This window comes from Mobula hypostoma, chromosome 6, assembly GCF_963921235.1.
Source record: "Mobula hypostoma chromosome 6, sMobHyp1.1, whole genome shotgun sequence".
In the NCBI taxonomy this organism is placed as follows: domain Eukaryota; kingdom Metazoa; phylum Chordata; class Chondrichthyes; order Myliobatiformes; family Myliobatidae; genus Mobula; species Mobula hypostoma.
The window spans coordinates 9,468,908-9,490,467 of record NC_086102.1 but is presented as its reverse complement, the minus strand read 5'-3'; the positions used below and the strand labels follow the sequence as shown (position 1 = coordinate 9,490,467).

Sequence of the window (21,560 nt, the reverse complement as noted above, 5' to 3'; positions counted from 1 at the left end):
GGAAAGATACTGGCATGGATAGAGGAATGGCTGACAGGCAGGAGACAGCAAATGGGGATAAAAGGCACCTTTTCTGGTTGGCTGCCGGTGAAGAGTAGTGTTCCTCAGGGGTCAGTGTTGGGACTGCTACTTTTCACATTGTTTGTCAGTGATTTAGATTATGGAATTGATGGTTTTGTGGCAAAGTTTGTGGATGATATGAAGATAGGTGGAGGGATAGGTGGTGCTGAGGAAGCAATGAGATTGCAGCAGGACTTAGACAAATTGGAAGAATGGACAAAAAAATGGCAGATGCAATACAATGTTGGAAAATGCATAATAATGCATTTTGGTAAAAGGAACAATTGTATACACTATTATCTAAATGGGAGAAAATTCAACACCAAAGATGCAGAGAGACTTAGGAGTCCTTGTGCAAGAACCCCCAGAAGGTTAATTTGAAGGTTGAGTCTGTGGCAAAGAAGGCAATTGCAATGTTGCTATTTATTTCAAGGGGACTGGAATATAAAAGCAAGGAGATAATGCTGAGCCTTTATAAGACACTAGTCAGGTCACACTTGGTGCATTGTCCACAGTCTTGGGCTCCTTATCTCAGAAAGGATGTATTGTCATCAGAGAGAGTCCAGAAGAGTTTTACGGGGATGATTCTGGGAATGAAGAGGTTAACATATGAGGAGCATTTGGCAGCTTTGTGCCTGCACTCACTGGAATTTAGAAGAATGCAGGAGGATCTCATTGAAACCTACCGAATGTTGAAAGGACTAGATCAGGTGGATGTGGAGAGGATGTTTCCTCTGGTGGGGGTATCCAGAACTAGAGGGCACAGCCTCAAAGTTGAGGAGCGACCTTTTAGATCAGAGGCAAGGAAGAATTCTTTTAGCGAGCAAGTAATGAATCTGTGGAATGATCTGCCACAGGCTGCATTGGAGGCCAAGTCCTTGTGTATATTTTAGATGGAAGTTGATTGTTTCCTGATTGGTCAGGGCATCAAAGGATATGGCAAGAAGGCGAGTATGTGGGGTTGAGTGGGATCTGGGATCAGTCATGACTGAATGGCAGAGCAGACTTGATTGGGATGATTGGCCTAATTCTGCTCTAACGTCTTATGGTCTTATGGTAATGGAATAGTGGAGCAGACTCGATGAGCTGAATAGCCTAATTCTTCTCCTATGTCTTATGGTCACATGATGACAGCCCCTAGATATTGGAGCAAGTGTTATTACACCCTCATAGGATGAATAGTTACTTCAATGGCCTCAGCTCAGTTATTTCACCCCCTCCCCACCACCATCATGCTCATGCAGAGAACCACCCCCTCCTCACAAGAGTAGGAAGAACTTGCTTTGCTTTCAAGTTAATGAACTGGCACAAGAAGAAACATTGGTCTGATAAGAGGAATCTGTCAAATGTTTTTGCACAGATAATGGTCGTTCTGGGAAGACAATTGTTTACTGCACTGGGAGGCGAGTGAACATGGTCAAGTGGGAAAACAGCAACAACCACCTCTATGTAGCATCATCGACCCTTAAATGTAGCAAGATGCATCATGACCCAATGAGGAGATGATAATTTATCTTTTGCAATTCATTGTTATAATCTGGAGAAGATGACCGAAGCAGATTCATTAATAACTTCACACTCTTAAAAATGTAACCATGAAAGAATTTGAAAAGGTATTTAGTGTTCTTAGTCGGTAAGGGCGTCAAATGTTCTGGGAAGAATTCAGGAGTATGGGTTTGAGAGGGATAATAAATCAGTCGTGATGGAATGGTGGAGCAGACTCGATGGCCCAAATGACCTAATTCTGCTCATCTGTCTTATGGTCTAAGAAAATGCAGGAGAGGGTTAATATGTGGTTTATAAAAAAGATAACCAAGCATAAAGCATGCAGGGAGGGTGGGGATGGGCCATTCAGAATTAGGGAAAGGAATGAAAAATACAACTCAGATTTCTATTTTACTGTTTACCTCCCTTTCAAAATGCCCCAAAGTGCAAATGAGATACTTTCAAAGTGTTAGTTACTCTTGTAATTTGAGGAACGTCAAAAGTGGCATGTGGACATCAAGCTTTCAGCTTATATGATGGCCAAGATACTATTTATGCTTTTGCGAGGTACAGCATGGAAACGGGCCCTTCTGCCCCAACAAGTCCATGCTGCCCGATTACACCCTAGTGACCAATTAAACTACTAACCCTGACTTTTTTGGAACATGGAAAGAAACCGGAGCTCCCAGAGAAAACTTACACGGTGATGGGGAGGACAAACATACCCCTAGTGACAGTGCCAAAACTGAACCTGTCGTACCGTTACGGTAACCGTTGTGCTACTGTGCCGCCTTTAGAACAGCCTTAACAATAATGTGTTGTTGTGAAGTGGACTGAAGGATAAGTACTATCACGGTACACAGGAGAATGCTGCCTCACTCTTCCACAGTAAACCCATCAAGTTTTTTCTTAATTCCACCTGAGATGGAGGATGGGACCGCAACTTAGTCTCACTCTAAAGCTGTGACTTCTTGAGGAGGTCCTCTCTTGGTCAGGCTTGACCATGGAAATTGCATCTAGCTGCCTACACAGTACACAGCCAGGGCAGTATGATATAAAGAGCAAGCTGTTGACAATACAGCAAGCTCCCCACCTCTCCACAAAAGTGTCGAATCCAATGAATGGCAGAGACTGGTACAGTTTGACACCAGAGGCATCAAAGGAGTTGCAGGTCAGCCTTGAACTCAGGAACTTCAGCTCTGGAGCTTTCCTCTGGGTTTACTTTCTTCATGAGTGGGTATAACTGCAAGGCAATGGAGTTTTGTGATCAGATTTTTCCTTCTTCTAGATGAGCTGTCAACCACAGCTGACGAGCCCCATCTGACTGAAGCGACTGGTTTTAAGGTGCCAGTAACCCCTTCTCCTGCCAGTGGAAATGGTTCCACCGGGCTTAATAGCAAAGCTAAACGTGAAGTCCAGGACCTGAACTGGTTACCAGAGACACGAGGAAGTCTGCAGATGCTGGAAATTCAAAGCAACACACGTTCCAGACCATAGTGCACCACACAACATATATATCATACAGCACGTAAAACAAAATATTACCACAAGTAAATTAATAAAAATATAATTAAAAATGCTTGTGAAGTGCGCAGCACAGATGAACAGTAAACAGCTCGTTGTCATAGTAACAAGACCTGGGTGGTTGCAGGGTATTCATTAGTCTCACAGCCTGAGGGAAGAAGCTGTTCCCACTCTGACAGTCCTAGTCCTGATGCTGCGGTACCTCCCTCCTGATGGTAGTGGGTCAATGAGGTTGTGGGATGGGCGGCAGGCATCCTCTGCAATACTTTGTGCCCTTTGAACACTACTACATTATCCCTTTTTTTGCACTATTTAGATACACTATAATTGATAGTAATTTTAAGTCTTTGCACTGCAATGCAGCTGCAAAAAATAAATTTCACATTACATAAGTCAGTGGTAATAAATCTGTTTTTGATTTTATAAAACAATGGTTAGGCTACATGCCACGTTCTTGTCTCGCTGCTGAGGTACAGGAGCCTCAGGACCAACCCACCAGGTTCAGGAACAGTTGTTTCCCCTCATCCATCAGGCTCCTGAACCAGTGTGGATGCCTTCACTCACCTCACTCTGAACTGAGTCTATGACCTGCAGATTCACTTTTAAGGACTCTTCACCACTTATGTTCTCAGTAAATTTTTATTTACGCAGTTTGCCTTCTTTTGCACATTGGTTGTTTGCTAGTCTTTGTCTGTTTAGGAAAACAAGAGATTCTGTAGATGCTGGACATCCAGAGCAACACAGACAAAATGCTGGAAGAGCTCAATAGGTCAGGCAGCATCTATGGAAATGAATAAGTCAATGTTTCGTGCCGAGACCCTTCGTCAGAACAGCAGCCTTTAAATAGAACTATTAGTGGGGTTATGGCTCTTCCTGCCCTTTATAAACCTTGATTTCATCCTTCACTCGAAATTCCTCCTCATCTCAGTTTTAAATGAGGCTATCCGAGACCAGGTCCACTGGTTCTGGACTCACATATGACAGAGAACATTCTACTAACATCGACCCTCTCCAGAGTCCCTAAGAGTGTTAATATTTCAACAAGACCACATTGCATTCTTTTAACCTCCATTGTCGGCCCAGGATTTTCTGCTTGAGATTGTGGTATAGAAACTGAGTCCTCAATATCCAGAGAGGTGAGAGTAATCCTCTACCAGGCCTCTTACTACTGCCCGATGAAGTGTTCAGAGAATGGCTGTGTTGCCTTACCCAGCGGTATCATCCACTCATCCCTGGCAATTGATGTACTCAACAAAATATTGAACAGAGAAGAACAAAATAGTTGTGCTGTGATTATCTCAAAGATTTGATTTTATTTTTAATTTAGAGATACAGCACAATAACACAGGCTCTCCTGATCAGATGAGCCCAGGCCACCCTATTATACCCATGTGACTAATTAACCTACCATTCCATACGTCTTCGGAATGTGGAGGGAACCAGAGCACCCAGAGGAAACATACATACACCTTACAGATAGCGGCAGGAATTGAACCCAGGTCAGTGGTGCTGTAAGGCAAGGCACTAACTGCTACGCTACCGTGCTGCCCAAAGATAAAGATGTTTGTGACTCAATCCACCGTAGCTTCCTTCAGGATGTCTCACAAAGCTGCTTTTAACAAAAAATAACTGTCATTTGGGGCTGGAGTCTGTGAAGAGAAGTTGAATCTGATTGGTTAGTCCTATTGCTAAGGTGAGGGCAGCATATTGTACTAGGAGAAGTTGGTGCTGTCTCCCAACTGGTGGGCGTAGTGGAGAACCACAGTTGCTGTGTACACATTGACATTACAAGTCCTTCAATTATTGAAGGAAGGTTATCGAGAGTGTCCTGTCCTGGAAGTAAAAGCCTTTTGTCTCATTTCCCTGCTGCTGGGTTACTGATTTCAGTGGAGTGATCATTGATGGACATCTTCTTGAAACAAGGCATCTTTGAAGTCCCAAATGCTGGAGGAACTCAGCAGGTCAGGCAGCACCTATGGAAAGGAATAGAGTCTACGTTTCGGGCCATGAACCTTCAGCGGCTCAAAACACTGACTGTTTATTCATTTCCATAGATGATGCCCGACCTGCTGAGTTCCTCCTGCAATTTTGTGTGTGCTGCTCTGGATTTCCAGCATCTGCAGAATCCCTTTGCCATCTCTCAAGATGGAGTAGACCAAACAAAGTTCAACACCTCCAGAAGGCGGCGATCTCAGAGGCCCAGACTACAATTTCTATGCTGGACTCTGGGAAATTGAATCATAGGGTCATACCACAATGGAAATATGCTCTTCAGTCCAACTGATCAGTGCCGTCTGTGCTGCCCAGCAAGCTAGTCCCACTTGCCTGTGCTTGGCCCACAGGCCTGCCCACCTTTTCTGTCCATGTTGGTAATGAGCCCACTTCAGCCTCATTCCAAATCTGCACCACCCGTTGTGTGAAGAGCAAAGACCTTGTATGGCATTGTTGTATCACAGTTCAGGTAACACCACACAGTGCCAGTTTCGCCATTTAATTCATGCCACTGTCTGTGAGGAGTTTGTACCTTCTCCTTGTGACCACATGGGTTTCCTTCGGGTGCTTTGGTTTCTCCCACAGTCCAAAGACATAGCATAAGTAAGTTGTGGACTTAATTGTAAATAAATAAATTTATTTGTTTTTCGAGATGGTTCTTTCAGTTTATTATAGCTGGGGCTGGTGGGGGTGGGAGGGGTGGAGTGTAGTGGGGATAAACTCTCACTACTTGCTAAATACTCCCAAAGGTATGCACCTCAAATAGCCTCTAAGAACCAAGTCCAGCTCCTGGCCTTCACATGTGGCTTAGCGACTAAGCCTGGTGGAACCTAACAGGAGAAAGGGCAAAGGCAGGTAACTGGAGCCGAAAAGCAGTTATTTTTGGTAGATGGGGCCATGTTTAGCGGCTCACATAGGAGAAGGAAAACCCCAATTTAAGATCTCCACTGCCATTCGGCTATATCACCTCTTCGGAAGTAAACCCCAAGGGAAAAATCCGGGGCTGGAGTCCCTAATGTGGTCTTATGTTGAGTTCAACATTGACTGGCAACTCCTGCGATGCTGTTGGCGCCAAACTGTATCGGTCTCTGCCGTTCCTTTGGGTTCATCAGATTCGTGGAGAGGGGAGCTTGATACATGGACAACAGCTCGCTCTCCATACTGTACTACCTAGGCTTGCATATCTAGACAGCTAGGACACAACATCCAAGGTTGAGCCCGACCAATGGAGGCCTCATTTACTGAAATACAGTGTGGAATAGGCCCCTCTGGCCCTTCAAGCTGCACTGCACAGCAATTCCCCAGGTTAACACTGGCCTAATCATGAAACAATTTACAATGACCAATTAACCTTCCAACCGGTACAACATTAGACTGTGGGATGAAACTGAAGCACACAGAGGAAACTCACATGGTCACATGGAGAACATACAAGCTCCTCAAAGGCAGTGGGGGGATTGAACCCGGGTCACTGGTACTATAAAATGCCCTATACTAACTACTACACTACCTTGTTGTCACAGCATGGTAACACCTGTGAGCTGTTCCTAGCACATTCTTGGGCAGTGTTTGTCATTGATGCAAATATATCTTTCAATGTTTTGATGTACATGTAGCAAACAAAGCTATTTTTTAATCTTTAAACCCCTATTACAACAGCAGAGGCTTAGTCTACAATTTCCAAGTTGGACTCTGAGAAATGGAGTCATAGAGCCAATAAGCAATGAAAACAGGCCCTTCGGTCCATCTGGTCCATGCCAATTGTGTTGCCCAGTGAGCTAGATCCATCTGACCATGTTTGGCTCATAGACATCTAAGTATCTCCTCTCCATGTACACTCTCTTGTTAATACAAATATCTAATATCCAGTTAGATGGTAGCAACCATTGGCTTGTGCATGATAGCTAGGACACAACATCCATGATTAATCCTGACCAATGGAGGGCCTCGTGCACTCCATGGCCACTTTATTAGGGACACCTGTTCGCTAACGCAAATATCTAATCAGCTAATCACGTGGCAGCAACTCAATACATAAAAGCATGCAGGCACGGCCAAGAGGTTCAGTTGTTGTTCAGCCCAAATGTCACAATGCCAAAACAGAGTGGATTGAGTATCTCAGAATATGCACAATCTCCTGGGATTTTCTCACACAACGGTCTCTAGAACAGGGGTTTCCAACCTGGGATCCACAGGGTTGATGTCGGGGTTCATGGCATAAGAAGGGTTGGGAACCTTTGCTCTGGAGTTTACAGAGAATGGGGTGAAAATCAGTGAGCAGCAGTTCAGAGGAGAATGAGAGAGGTCAGAGAAGAATGATCAGACAAGTTGAAGCTTACAGGAAGGTGGCAGTAACTCAGATAACCACACGATACCACAGTGGTGTGCAGAACAGCATCTCCAAATGTACAAAACCTGTGCTACAGAAGCAAAAGATCACGAACATTGCACAGGAGGTACTTAATAACCTGACCACTGAGTGTATGTTGCTAGTGTGCCTGCCTGAACTACTGCTCCTGGAAGCTCCTTCCAAATAAGCTCCAGCCTTAGCATGGAGAAGCTGCCCCTGATTTCCCTTTTATATCTTTCACCTTCAATCTTAAACCTCTGCCCTCGGTTTTAGTCCTCCATCTCTGTGAAAAGACTATGTGCTTTCACCCTTTCTGTGATTGTGATGTATAGAAAGCCCAGGTCTATGTTCGTAAAAGCAAGGGTTTCACCTAGTAAGGCCCAGCTCAGAATAAGACACACAACAGATATGAATCCAACTCCATTTTGAGAACCACCTCTGTGAAATACCCCAATACAATCCGCTGATGGCATACTGGAGGATCCCAATACATCCCCTGAAAGAGGGAGGTTTTATAATCAGAGCTACACACAAAAGGTGCTGGAGGAACTCAGCAGGCCAGGCAGCATCCATGGAAACGAGTACACAGTTGATGTTTCAGGCCGAGACCCTTCATCAGACTGGAGAAAAAAGATAAGAAGTCAGAGTAGGGAGGAGGAGAAGGGGAGGAAGAAATACAAGTTAGTCGGTGATAGTTTAAACCGGGGGTGGGGGGGAGGAAGTAAAGAGCTGGGAAGTCAATTGGTGAAAGAGATAAAGGGCTGGAGGAGTGGAATCTGAAAGGAGAGGACAGAAGGCCATGGAAGGAAGGGAAGGGGGAGGAGCACCAGAGGGAGATAATGGGCAGGTAAGGAGGTAAAATGCGAGAGGGAAATAGGAATGGAGAATGGTGAAGTAGGAGGGGGGAGGGGCATTTGTTGCTCCTCCAATCTGAGTGTGGCCTCATCGCAGCAGTGGAGAAGGCCATGGACTGACATGTCAGAATGGGAATGGGAAGTCGAATTAAAATGGGTGGCCACTGGGAGATCCTACTTTTCCTTTTGGATGGAAGGCAGGTGCTCAGGGTAGCAGTCTCCCAATCTAGGTCGGGTCTCACCGATATACAGGAGGCCACACCGTGAGCACCAGTAACAGTAGATGACCCGAACAGACTCACAGGTGAAGTGTTACCTCACCTGGAAGGACTGATTGGAGCCCTTGAGATTTTATTATAGTTATCGAGAGACAGAGCATTTTGACAGACCCTTCCAGCCCAACGAGCCTGCACTGCCGAATTACACCAATGATGCCAAATTCTTGAAAGTTCTTCACAGGTAGATGTGGTCATAAAGAGAGCTTTTGGCACATGGGCCTTCATGAATCAAAGTACTGAGTCCAGGAGTTGGGATGTTATATTGAAGTTTTCTAAGACATTGGTGAGGCCTGAGTTACAGGGAAAGGTTGAATAGGACTTTATTCCCTGGAGGAGGAGGGGATATTTGATAGAGGTATATAAAATTATGAGTGGTATAGATAGGGTAATTGCAAGCAGGCTGTTTCCACTGTTGATGGGTGACACTAGAATTAGAGTTTACGGGAGGAGGGAAGGAAGATGGGGCCAGAAAACAATGCAAACAAAGGTGACACCCACCAGACAGTTCACAAAGCTACTTGTTTCACTTCTTTTTTTTTACAAATATGATTCTGCTACTGTTGATCTGCATTTTGATGGTGCGTTTTTTGGGGCCGATTGAGCAATCTGGCACTTTGCTGTCTCCGAGGAAGTTTGGAGAGGTATTGATCGAAGTGTGCACCCTGTAGGGCAAGAAGCCTGGAAACGGAATGTGAGGCCATGATTGACTTCATTTCTCACCAATCTCGCCGATTGAAGTGTTGAGGAAGATAGAAATCAACGCGGACGAGAGTGGAAGGCAGGTATTATAATGTGTTTCTGGTTTGTGGTCGCTACTTTTATCGTTGTTAATTTGTGCAGTTCTGATCAGGCAGACGGGTTCTGCAGTATGTAGGTAACAAAAACACAGTGCTGGGTTTGGCTGAACTGAGCTGGACTGAATATGCCTGGACTCTTTCGATAACTTTGTGGTTTGGTGTTTATTGCTTGTTTTTCTGCCATTTGTGTGATTTATTCTTTTTTTCAGGTTGTGGGTTTGATGTTTACTTTGAATGGGTTTCATGATTTCCTTTGTTTCCTGGCAGTCTGTGGGAAAAAAAAATCTCAGGGTTGTATACGCATGCATACTTTGACAATAAATCTTTGGGTTAAGGGTGAAACATGAAATATTTGAGAGGAACCTGAAAGGGAACTTCTTCACTCAGAGGATGATATGAGTGTGGAATGAGCTGGTGGATCTGAGTGTGATTTCAGCATTTAAGAGAAGTGTGGATAAGTACATGGATGGGAGAGGTATGGAGGAACATGGGCCAGGTGTAGATCGATGGGACTCGGTAAAATAACAGTTGAGTATGGACTAGACGAGCTGAAATCCCTGCTTCTATGCTTTAGTGCTCTATAATCATGAGCAAACTTGGGTTGGAAGCTCATGTTTGACCACCAGTACTGAGGGGGCTGTGGTATCTGGAATGAATTTGGTAGCAAACGATAAAGGGTGACTTTGGGCCAGCACAGTTGTACGGTAAACTGAGCCACAGTCTCACAGCACCAGAGACCTGGGTTCAAACCTGATCTTGGTCCTTATGAGAAATTTGCATGATGGACTAGTGGGTTAACTTGATTTATTTATTTATTTTATTTTATTATTTAGTGATACAGTACAGAGCCTGCCCTTCCAGATCTTTGTGCCACAGTGTCCCAGCAACCCCTAATAAACACAATTAACCTGTTCTCTGTTCTAAAGATGGCGGCGCGACGGCAGCGCGCGCGGCCTTTCCGGTGATGAATATCTGTTATCTGTCAAGTAGGGGACCGTGCACAATTCTGATTTGATGGAGACAGACGTGAGAGTACAGAGCAACATCTAGAAACCTTCTGAAATGCCCACTTTGCTGCCGCTGTTACTGTGTGGTAACCGGAATCTCCGGAGTAGAAGGCCCCAAAATCCTCGGCTTTGATTGTTTCAGCGGCCGGGGCGAGGTCGAAGGCGCTCGGCAGGCTGTATTGGAGAGGTTGGTCAGAGGCTCGAAGTTTTCGGAGGGACGGACTCAGTGTCAGCTGTGGTCGGCTGCTTCCAAGGCATCGGCACGTTGGCGGTGCCTGGAGGTTTTTATGGCAGGGAGTTTTGCCGCCTGCTATCGGGGACTCAGGAGTCAATCAACTCAGGGACTTTTGAGACTTTATTTACCATGCCTATGGTCTGTTCTTTATCAAATTATGGTATTGCTTTGCACTGCTGTAACTATATGTTATAATTATGTGGTTCTGTCAGTGTTAGTCTTTGGTTTGTCCTGTTTTCTGTGATATCACTCCGGAGAAACATTGTATCATTTCTTAATGCATGTATGCATTTCTAAATGACAATAAAAGAGGACTGAGTGCTCTCATAATCTAACCCGAAACCAATGATGGGACAATTTACAATGACCAATTAACCTAGATGGTTTGTCTTTGGACTGTGGGTGGAAACTGGAACAGCATGAGAAAACCCATGCATTCCCAGGGGAGGACGTACAGAGACTCCTTACAGAAAGGTGCCAGAATTGAACTCCAAACTCCGGAACGCTCTGTGCTGTAATAGCATCACTCGAAGGACTATGCTACCATGGCACTCAATTACCTCCAATGTCCCGAAGGCATGCAGGGTGCTGGGTTAATCAGCTGCTGTACAATGTCTCAAGTGTGAAGATAAATGGTGGAACGGATGGGAAGGCGGAATTAATGCAGCATTAGTGTAAATGAGTTGTGGATAGTCAGCATGCATAGAGTGGGCTGAAGGGCCTGTTTCATGCCCTATCTCTCAATGACTACCTTGCTTTAAGGCTGCTACCTCTTGAAGTAGAGAGTCATCTGATCGTCCACTGTCTGGGTTGTAACATCTGTCTTTAGGGGTTTTGGCACTAAGCCATTCGTCTCAGCTTGAACCAATCTGGCCATTCTCCTCTGACCTCTCTCATTAACAAGACATTTTCACCCAGAGAACTGCTGCTCACTGGACATTTTTTTTGTTGTTTTTCACACCATTCTCTGTAAACTCAGTCTGTTGTGCAGGAGATCAGCAGTTTCCGAGATACGGAAACCACCCTGTCTGGCACTAACAATCATTGCACAGTCAAAGTCAGTTTTCCTCCCCATTCCAATATTTGTTCTGAACAACAATTGAACCTCTTGACCGTGCCTGCATGCTTTTACACATAGAGTTGTCGCCATATGATTGGTCGATTAGATATTTTCATTAATGAGGTGTACAGGTGTACCTAATAAAATGGCCAGTGAGTGTTTGAGACCCTCTGTTGGTTGGGATTGACCATAGGTGACGTGTCCTAGCTACCATATGCAAGCCAGGGCAGTACGATATAGAGAGCAAGCTGCTGCACATGTCTCCACTCTCCACGCAGCTGATGAATGCAAAGGAACAGCAGAGACCAATACAGTTTGGCACCAGCAGCGTCGCAGGAGTTGCCAGATGAACTCAACACAGGGACTCCAGCTCCAGATTTTTCCTCAGGGTTTTCTCCTGAAGCCTTCCCCATGAGTGGGTATAGCCACAAAGTAGTGGAGATTTGAAAGCCGATGTTGTCTTCTCCTAGATGAGCTGCCAACCATGGCTAACAAGCTCCATCTGCCCAAAATGACTGATCTTAAGGTGCCAGTAACCCACCTTTGCCTCTTTTCCTGGTAGTTGAAACAGTTCAGCCAGGCTTGGTAGATAAGCCATATATGAAAGCCTGGAGCTGGACTTGGTTGTCAGAGGCTATTTGAGATGCTCACCACTGGAAGCATTGAATAGCTTATCCCCACTATCCCCTCCCCCAGCTGTGACACCTTGAGGAATCTGAGAGCAACTCCAGTGATATTAAACCTGATTCTGATTCTGCTCAACCAAGAGTTCCTAGCATCCCACCTTGGAGGGGACAGAAGGAAGTGATAGTGTTACTCACCATGAGGAGAAGCAATTTTCTTTGCGTCTTCAGCATTGTGGCTCTTCCTACCTCGGACCAGCATCTGAAGGCGTTTTAAGGTCCCAATTTCTGCTTCTTCACAATTCAGTTCCACATCCTATATTAAAAAGATCACGAGGCCGTCAGAAACAAGAGCTGGAGTCTCCCACCTTGCCCGTTGAGCCTGCTCAGCCATTCAATAAGATCAAGGCTGATCTGGTCAGCTCCTACCGTTTGTTCCTTGTGACCTTCTAATTCCCCTCCTATGAAAAACATCTATCTAACTGTGATGTAGAGGAAATAATAGTGAAGACTAATAACTATTACATAGGGATGTGAATTGTGCTAATGTGGCTACAGGGAGTGACCAGACAAAACCAGGGACATGGGACCGCAGCACCGACAACGCCCAAGTTTCAGGAACTTCACTAATTACAGTGTGCACCCACTGTTGTAATAGAAAATTAGATTTGCTGTTGGACCCGTGGATAATCATTTTATTCTGTAATCAGGACCTAATCTGTTATCGAGGGTGATCTCATCACTGAGAACATAAAAGCTGTACCAAATTCATGCTCAGATGGATCAGCTTTGACCGCTCTCCTGGTGCACACCAGTCTTCAATAAATTGCCCGTGAGTTGAACACCAACTCCTTGTGATCATTCAGTTTGCTTCTCCAGGAGGGCTGCCTTCTGTTGCTGTTACCTGGAGTAGGTGCTTTCCTTCATCACTCCTGGCAACGTCGTTGAAGAAGTGATCAGCATTCCAGTCTGTAACAGGTTGGAGCAAAGGGCACAGTGAGGCCATAGTGGGAACCAATAGACCAAGTGAAACTGATGTCTGTGTATGTGTGCATCTCAGCTGTAAATCAATCTCTACTGTAGTTTTAATATTGTGTGTGTCCATCAGTGTGTATTTTTGTATGATTATATGTCTATGTATGTGTCTGTATATTGAATGTGGGGTGTGTGTGTGTTCCAGGTATTCATATAGCTGCGTGCACATGTGTATAAACATCTTTATATATGTATATGTATTTGTGAGCATGATGTATGTGAGTGTATGCGTGTGAGTGTGTGCATATGTGTGTATATGAATGTGTGAGTGTGTATCTGTGTGTATGTGTGTATATGTGAGAATGTGCATTTGTGTGTGCGTGCGTGTGTGTGTGTGTGTGTGTGTGTGTGTGTGTGTGTGTCTCAACTACTGACTGTTTCTTGCATTTTCTCTTTTCATGTCAGATTTCCCACATCCATATTTCACAATGCAATATTCTAATCTTTTTTAAAGTGTTCTAAGACACCACTACTGAGATACGCAAAGCCATTTTGCACACAGGGTTGAAGAATACCAAAGGGGTTTAATGAAATACTTGGTGAGCAAAAGAGTTACTGAATTCCAGGACGACGGGATTTTCACCGAGACAGAGTTAGGGAAAAATATAATCTACAAACATATCTACCAACCAAAAGATCCACCTTCAGACACCGGCCTCTGTGTGGAAATTCTTTTTAGCAAAAAGAAAGAATTAAAAGAGAGAATTAGCATGCAGTAATTAACAAAAAGAATGATACAACACTGACATTAGGGACACTTCTACAGTGAGTGTGAAGTTATACCAGTGTGCGCATTAATATGTCATTCAGCTGCAAGGCTGCAGAAAAATATTCATCAGGATGTTACTGCAACTCAAAGTCTAAGTATATTTATTATCAAAGTACATAAACGTCACCATGCACAACCCTAAGATTCATTTTCTTACAGGGTTTTACAAAAAATAAAGATATACGTTAGAATTTGTGAAAAGCTGCACATAATAAATTCTGACAAACAACCAGTGAGCAAAAGAAGACAAACTGTGCAAATAAAAAAAGATAATACAGAGAACATGAATTGCAGAGTCCTTGAGAGTGAGTCTGTAGGTTGTGGAATCAGAGCAGTGTTGGGGTGAGTGAAATTATCCAGGCTGGTTCGGGAGTCTGATGGTTGAGGGGCAATATCTGTGCTGACCATCAATCACGCATCTACACTGAGCGCACTTTAATCTGCTTGCGTTTTCCTCAGTTCTCCCTAGATTCTATGCACCATAGGCAATTAACAGTGGCCAATTAATCTTCCAATCAGGCATTGGGTTGGGGGAGAAAACAGAGCAACTGGGAGGAAACCCATATGATTGCAGAGAGAATGTGCAAATGCCACAGTGCCAGATTTCACAAGGATTTGAGGAGATTTGGTATGTCACCTAAAACACCTGAAAATTTCTACAGATGAGCTTTCTAACTGGCTGCGTCACTGTCTGGCATGGGGGGGGTGGGGGGGATCTATTGCAGAGGATCGAAGTAAACTGCAGGGAGTTGTAAACTTAGTCAGCTCCATCATGGGCACTAGCCTCTGTGGTATCCAAGATATTTCCATGAAATAGTCCGTCAAAAAAGTCAGTGTCCATCATTAAGGACCCCCTACCATCCAGGACGTGCCCTCTTCTCATTATTACCATCAAGAAAGAGCTACAGAAGCCTGAAGGCACACACTCAGCAAGTCAGGAACAGCTTCTTCCCCTCTGCCATCCGATTCCTAAATGAACATTGAACACATGAACATTACCTCACTACTTTTTAATGTCCTTTTTTCTATTTATTTAATTTAACGATATTATATATGTATTTTTACTGTAATTCACAAGTGTTTTTCCTCTATTAACATGTATTGCTTTGTAATGCCGCCACAAAGCTAACAAATATCACAACGTATGCTGGTGATAATTAAACCTGATTCTGAACCTCTTCCCCTCATAATTCACACAGATAACACCCAAGGTTTGGACATATACTGACTTCATGGACCAACTACCCTGGATATACTTTGAGGACATGGACGCAACCCAACCCAAATCCATGATCAGGAGACAATGCCCCTCACGTTCTCCTTAAACATCTTACCTTTCATCCTTCACCTACAACCTCTAGTTGTAGTCTCACATAACCTCAGTGGAAATATCCTACTTGAATTTACCCTATCCTAGTTACCTTTCATCCTTCACCCACAACCTCTAGTTGTAGTCTCACATAACCTCAGTGGAAATATCCTTCTTGAATTTACCCTATCATAGTTACCTTTCATCCTTCACCCACAACCTCTAGTTGTAGTCTCACATAACCTCAGTGGAAATATCCTTCTTGAATTTACCCTATCATAGTTTTGTATACATCAATGAAATCTCCCCTCATTTTCTATGCTCCTAGGAACAAAGTCCTAACCTATTCAACCGAGGAAAAAGCTTCTTTCTTACAATTTTCTGCAGATGTCCTGAGAGCTTTCTGACTGGTTGCACCACAGCCTGGTATGCACAGGATCATAAGAGGCTGCAGAAGATCAAGGACAGTCAGCCCCATCAGAGGCACATCCTCCCCAGCATTGAGGACAACCTCAAAAGGTGGTCCCTCCCTCAAGAAGGCAGCATCTATTATTAAGGAACCTCACCTCCTTGGATATGTTCATGCCATCAGATTGGAGGCTACCCAGATGGAGTACAGAATGTTGCTCCTCCAGCCTGAGTGTGGCCTCATTGTGGCAGTAGAAGAGACCATGGAATGATATGTCAGAATGGGAACTGGAAGTAAAATTGAAATGGGTAGCCACAGGGAGATCCTACTTTTCCTGGCGAATGGAGTGTAGATGCTCAGTGAAGCCGTCCCCCAATCTATGTCGGGTCTCACCGATGTACAGGAGGCCACACCAGGAGCACCAAACACAGTAGATGACCCCAACAGACTAGACTCACAGGTGAAATATCAGCTCACCTGGAAGAACTGTCTGGGGCCTTGAATAGGAGTGAGGGAGGAGGTGTAAAGACAGGTATGGCACTTGTTCTGCTTAGGGGCAGCTATGTGTACTTCCTCTTCCTCTCTCACCACGTTCTTGCTCTAACTTCTCATCTCTTTCTCCAGTCCTGATGAAAAGTCTTGGCCCTAAACATTGACTCTTTCCCATAGATACTGCCTGTCCTGCCGAGTTTCTCCAGCATTGTGTGTGCACTGCATGGACATGTTCTTTCCTAGTTACTACCATCGGGGAGAAGTTGCAGGAGCTGAAAGACCCAAACCCAATGATTCAAAAAAAGTTTCTTCCCCTCCTCGCTCAGATTTCTGATTGGACCATGAACCCATGATTACTATGCTTTCAAGCGCCATGTAGCATAGAAGCTAATGCAACGCCATTACAGCTCAGGCACCAGAGTTCAGAGTTCAATTCCAGCACCATCTTTAAGGAGATTTTACATTCCCGCTGTAACTGTATGGGATTCCTCGGGGTGCTCCGGTTTCCTCCCACAGTCCACAGTCCAAAGATATACCAGTGAGTCGGTTAATTGGTAAATTGTCCTGAGATTAAGTTAGGGTTGAATAGGTGGGTTGCTGGGCAACACGGTTTGTTGGGGTCGAAGGGACTGTGTGTGTCTGCATTGTATTTCTAAGATAAATAAAACAATAAGTAATGTAACTCTGCACCACTTATTTTATTTTACAAGCCATAGTAATTCTATGTCTTTGCACTGTACAGCTGCCACAAAACAACTTTCTCAGAAGTCAGTGACAATCGATTTGATTCTGAGATTGTTCGAGGAACCCACGCACAGAAGAAGCATTGTTGTTTCTTGCTGCTCGAGGCACTGGGTGATATCTGATGGGAAATCCAACTTACTTTGCCTTTTTCCGTGTTTTTGTGTCCAGCTTGCTTGCTTCAGTGAATTCCTGGAAGAGAATATAGACATCAGGTTCAGAGGTTTCAAGTCAACATTCCTTAAGGAGGGACAGTAAATCAGAGTTCAAATCAGTTCTTTCAGAAACCACACTCAAAGCATTCTTTTACTTGTCTTATGTAAATTTTATTTTCAATGCACCTTCTACATGTTCAGGAACAATTACTTTCCTTCAATCATCAGGTCCCTGAGATCCATCAATGATTTAGATAACGAAATTGATGGCTTTGTGGCAAAGTTTGCAGATGATATGAAGATAAGTGGAGGGGTAGGTACTGCAGAAGAAACAATGCAATTGCAGCAGGACTTAGACAAATTGGAAGAATGGACAAAAAAGTAGCAGATGGAATTCAGTGATGGGAAATGTATGACAATGCATTTTTGTAAAAGGAACAATAGTGCAGGCTATTATCTAAATGGGGAGAAAATTCAAACATCAGAGGTGCAGAGGGACTTAGGAGTCCTCATGCAAGACTCCCAGAAGGTTAATTTTCAGGTTGGGTCTGTGGCAAAGAAGGCAAATGCAATGTTGGCAGTTATTTCAAGGGAAATAGAATATAAAAACAAGGAGATAATGCTAAGCCTTTATAAGACACTCGTCAGGCCGCACTAGGAGTATTGTCAACGGCTTTGGGCCACGTATCACAGAAAGGATATGTTGGCGTTGGAGAGTCAAGAAGAGATTTTCAAAGATGATTCTGGGAATGAAGGGGTTAACATATGAGGAGCGTTTGGCAGTTTTGGGCCCCTACTCACTGGAATTTAGAAAACTGAATGGGGATCTCGTTGAAACCTACTGAATGTCGAAGGGACTAGATAAGGTGGATGTGGAGAGGATGTTTCCTATGGTGGGAGTATCCGGAATTAGAGGGCACAACCTCAAAGTTGAGGGGTGACCTTTTAGAACAGAGGGTAAGGAGGAATTCTTTTTAGCCAGAGAGTAATGATTCAGTGGAATGCTCTGCCACAGACTTTGATGGAGGCCAAGTCCTTGGGTATCTTTAAAGCAGAAGTTGATAATTTCCTGATTGCACAGGGCATCAAAAGATATGGCAAGAAGGCTGGTGTATGGGGTTGAGTGGGATCAGCGATCAGTCATGATGGAATGGCTTAATTCTGCTTCTATGTCTTACAGTCTTATGGTCTTATGAATCAGTGTGGTCTACAGGTTCAGGTTTGGGAACAGTTATTACTCTACACAAGTCAGGCTCCCGAACCAGTGTGGATAACTTCACTCACCTCAACACTGACCTGATTCCACAACCTATAGACTCTCTTTCAAGGACACTACAGCTGATGTTCTCAGTATTATTTAACTTATTTATTTATTATCTTTTGTACATTTGCACAGTTTGCCTTTTGCACATTGATTGTGAATCTGTGTGTAGTTTTCCATTGATTCTATTGTATTCCTCTGTTCTACTGTGAATACCTGCATAGAAATGAATCTCAGGGTGATATATACATACTTTGATCATAAATTTACTTTGAAAGTGGAATCTTTTGAGAGGTGGGGTCAGATTAGTGCATATAGAACATGGAACATAGAACAGTACAGCACAGCCCACAAGCCTACAATCTAACTCTCCCCTCCCACATAGTCCTCTCTTTTTCTTTCATCCATGCATCTATCTAAGTGTCTCTTAAATATCCTTATAGCTGGTGTTCAGCTGAGCTAGCTTCTTCAGAGACCCTCTCAGTTCCAATAAAAGATTTTGGAGTTGAACTGCGAAATCTGTTTCTTTGTCAAACGCTCTGTCTGACCTCCTGAGTCTTTCAAACAATACTTCAGTTTTCCGGTCAGTCCCTTTCCTCCCTTAGCCCTGAAGGATTTATTTGGTTTTCCACTTGAAGGATTTATCCAATTCCCTTGCAAAAGTTATCATTGAATCTGTATCCGCTGCTCGTTCAACTCGATTGGATCAGCTTGCTGCTTAACAGGAGTTCTCTTTGTGGCTGCTTGAAGCAGAGATAGCTTAGATAGTAGCTAATCCTTCACCGGAGTAGAATTGTTTAAAACAGAGGGTACAGATTTAAGGAAAAGGGGTAAAAGGTTTAAAGAACAGCTGATGAAGATTTTTTAAACGCATGGGATTGTAGATGAGAGTGTGGAATGAGCTGCCAGTACAAGTGGTGCATGCAAGTTCAATTTCAATGTTTAAGAGAAGTTTGGAAAGGTACATGGATGGTAGGAGTATGGAGGCTCTGGTCCCGATGCAAATTGTTGGGAGCAGGTAATCTAAATGGTTCAGCATGGACCAGGTAGGCCGAAGGGCTGGTTTCAACGCATTACTTTTCTATGACTCTGTGAATCTGAAACACACAGCCTGAGAGGATACTAGAGGGAGAAACTCACAACATTTAGGAAGGATCTATAAAATTATCTGAATTGCCAAGGTATAGATGTCACAATGGGGTGCTGGGAACAGACCCAAATGCAAGACACAGACACTGAAGTACAAAGAACAGGACCTGACTAGAGTAGGGACGTGACAGGATACAGGCAAGGAGCAGGGACAAGAACGCAGACTAGGTCTTAGACCCCGAGCCAGAGACTGGACAAGGACCCAGAACCTGGGTCTTGCCTTGGGCTCGGGCCCCAGAACCAGGCATGGACATGACATGACTGCAGAACTGGAGGCTGGGGTCCTGAGGCTTGGAGACAGGCTTGGGGTCTTGGTCTTGGTCTTGAGCCCTGCAGGCTGCGGTCTTGGTCTTGAGGCCTGCAGGCTGGGGTCTTGGGTCTAGGGTACTTCAAGGCTTGGGTATGGACTCCGAGCCAGAGACTGGGCAAGGACCCAGAACCTGGGACTTGACTCGAACTAGGCGAGGACAAAGATGAGGCTACAGGACTGGACATGGCTTGGGTGTGGAACTCCTGGGTAGGGCGAGGTACAAGGACAGGTAAAGGCACATGGACAGGACTCGGATAGGACTGGACGAGGGCCTTCAGGAGCACAGAGCCTTGGACTAGAAGAGGCAGGAGCACGGAACACAGAGCTGGGACCCCTCCTTGGGAACAGGATGTAGGGCCGAGAGTCATACACAGAACACTGAACATGAAGAGACAGATCCCAACACAAGGTGGCGACAAACAGCCAGACCCACCTAGCAAAGGCATAGACACAGAGACAGATCCCAACACTAGGTGGCGGCAAACAGCCAGACCTACCTAGTAAAGGCATGGACTCAGAGAGACAATTCCACACAACGAAAGACAGTTCCTTATCTTGACCTAACAAGGCTCCAGTCTTGCTCCGGCAGTAAGACTTCAGCAATACAGGCTAGGTGAGCAGGCAGAGAGTCAGGCGAGGGGGGAAAAGACAGGGAGGGGAACAAGACAGTCCAGCAGGGAATCCCTGGTTTGCAGAGGTATTTATGTTTCAGCCCCAAAATGAGAAACGTGCCCACAACAGAAACTGGGGAAAACCAGAACCCCGGAACAAGGAACTATGGACTGGACCGTGAACTGGAACACGGACTTCACGGACCGGACTATGACAGTAGATGACAATGAGCCGAGTGCTAAGTGGGACTGTAGAGATAAGATAATGATGGTCATAGATTCATAAAATGATATGAGATAAACTAGATAAAGAGAACCCAATTAAGTAAATGACAAAAAAACATTATACTCGTTCATTTATTTATTCAGAAATATGTTCCAATATAACAAGTATTTTTTGGAAAAAGTATGTGAACCTCTGGGGTAATACCATCTACAAAAGCTATTTGGAGTCAGGAGTTCCAATCAATGAGATGAGACTGGAGGTGTAGGTTGTAGAGATGCCCTGCCCTATAAAAAAGACAGACAAAGTCAGGTTACTGACAGAGCCTGCTCTTCTCAAGAAAGATCTGTTTATGTGCACCATGCCTCGATCAAAACAACTTTCCGAGGAGCTTAGAAGAAGAATTGTAGAGATGCATGAAGCTGGAAGAGGCTATAAAAGCATTTCTAAAGACCTGAATGTTCATTAGTCCACAGTAAGGGAAATTGTCTACAAATGTAGGAAACTCTGTACAGTTGCTACTCTCCCTAGGAGTGGGAAGTGGGCATCACACCCAAGAGCACAACATGCAATGCTGAAGGAGGTAAACAAGAAGCCAAGGGTAACAGCAAAAGACCTGCAGAAATTTCTGGAACTTGCTAAAGTCTCTGTTCATGTGTCCACTATAAGAAAAACACTGAACAAGAATGGTGTTCATGGAAGGACACCACGGAGGAAAACACTCCACTCCAAAAATACATTGCTGTACATCTCAAGTTTGCAAAAGACCATCTGGATGGTCTCCAATGCCTTTGGGACAATGTTCTGCAGACAGATGAGACGAAAGTTGAA

At 44.4% G+C, this 21,560-nt stretch overlaps 1 protein-coding gene across 1 annotated transcript in view; it reads right to left on the bottom strand.

The window, feature by feature from the left end:
* Positions 1 to 13,271, bottom strand: part of LOC134347761 (uncharacterized) — a 28,892-nt gene extending 15,621 nt beyond the window's left edge. The window contains exons 1-2 of the mRNA XM_063050165.1: positions 13,170 to 13,271; positions 12,464 to 12,581 (exon numbers count right to left, since the gene is read on the bottom strand). Coding sequence (XP_062906235.1) covers positions 12,464 to 12,581; positions 13,170 to 13,271 — 220 coding nt within the window. The remainder of the gene's footprint in view (positions 1 to 12,463; positions 12,582 to 13,169) is intronic.
* Positions 13,272 to 21,560: the final 8,289 nt, after the last annotated feature.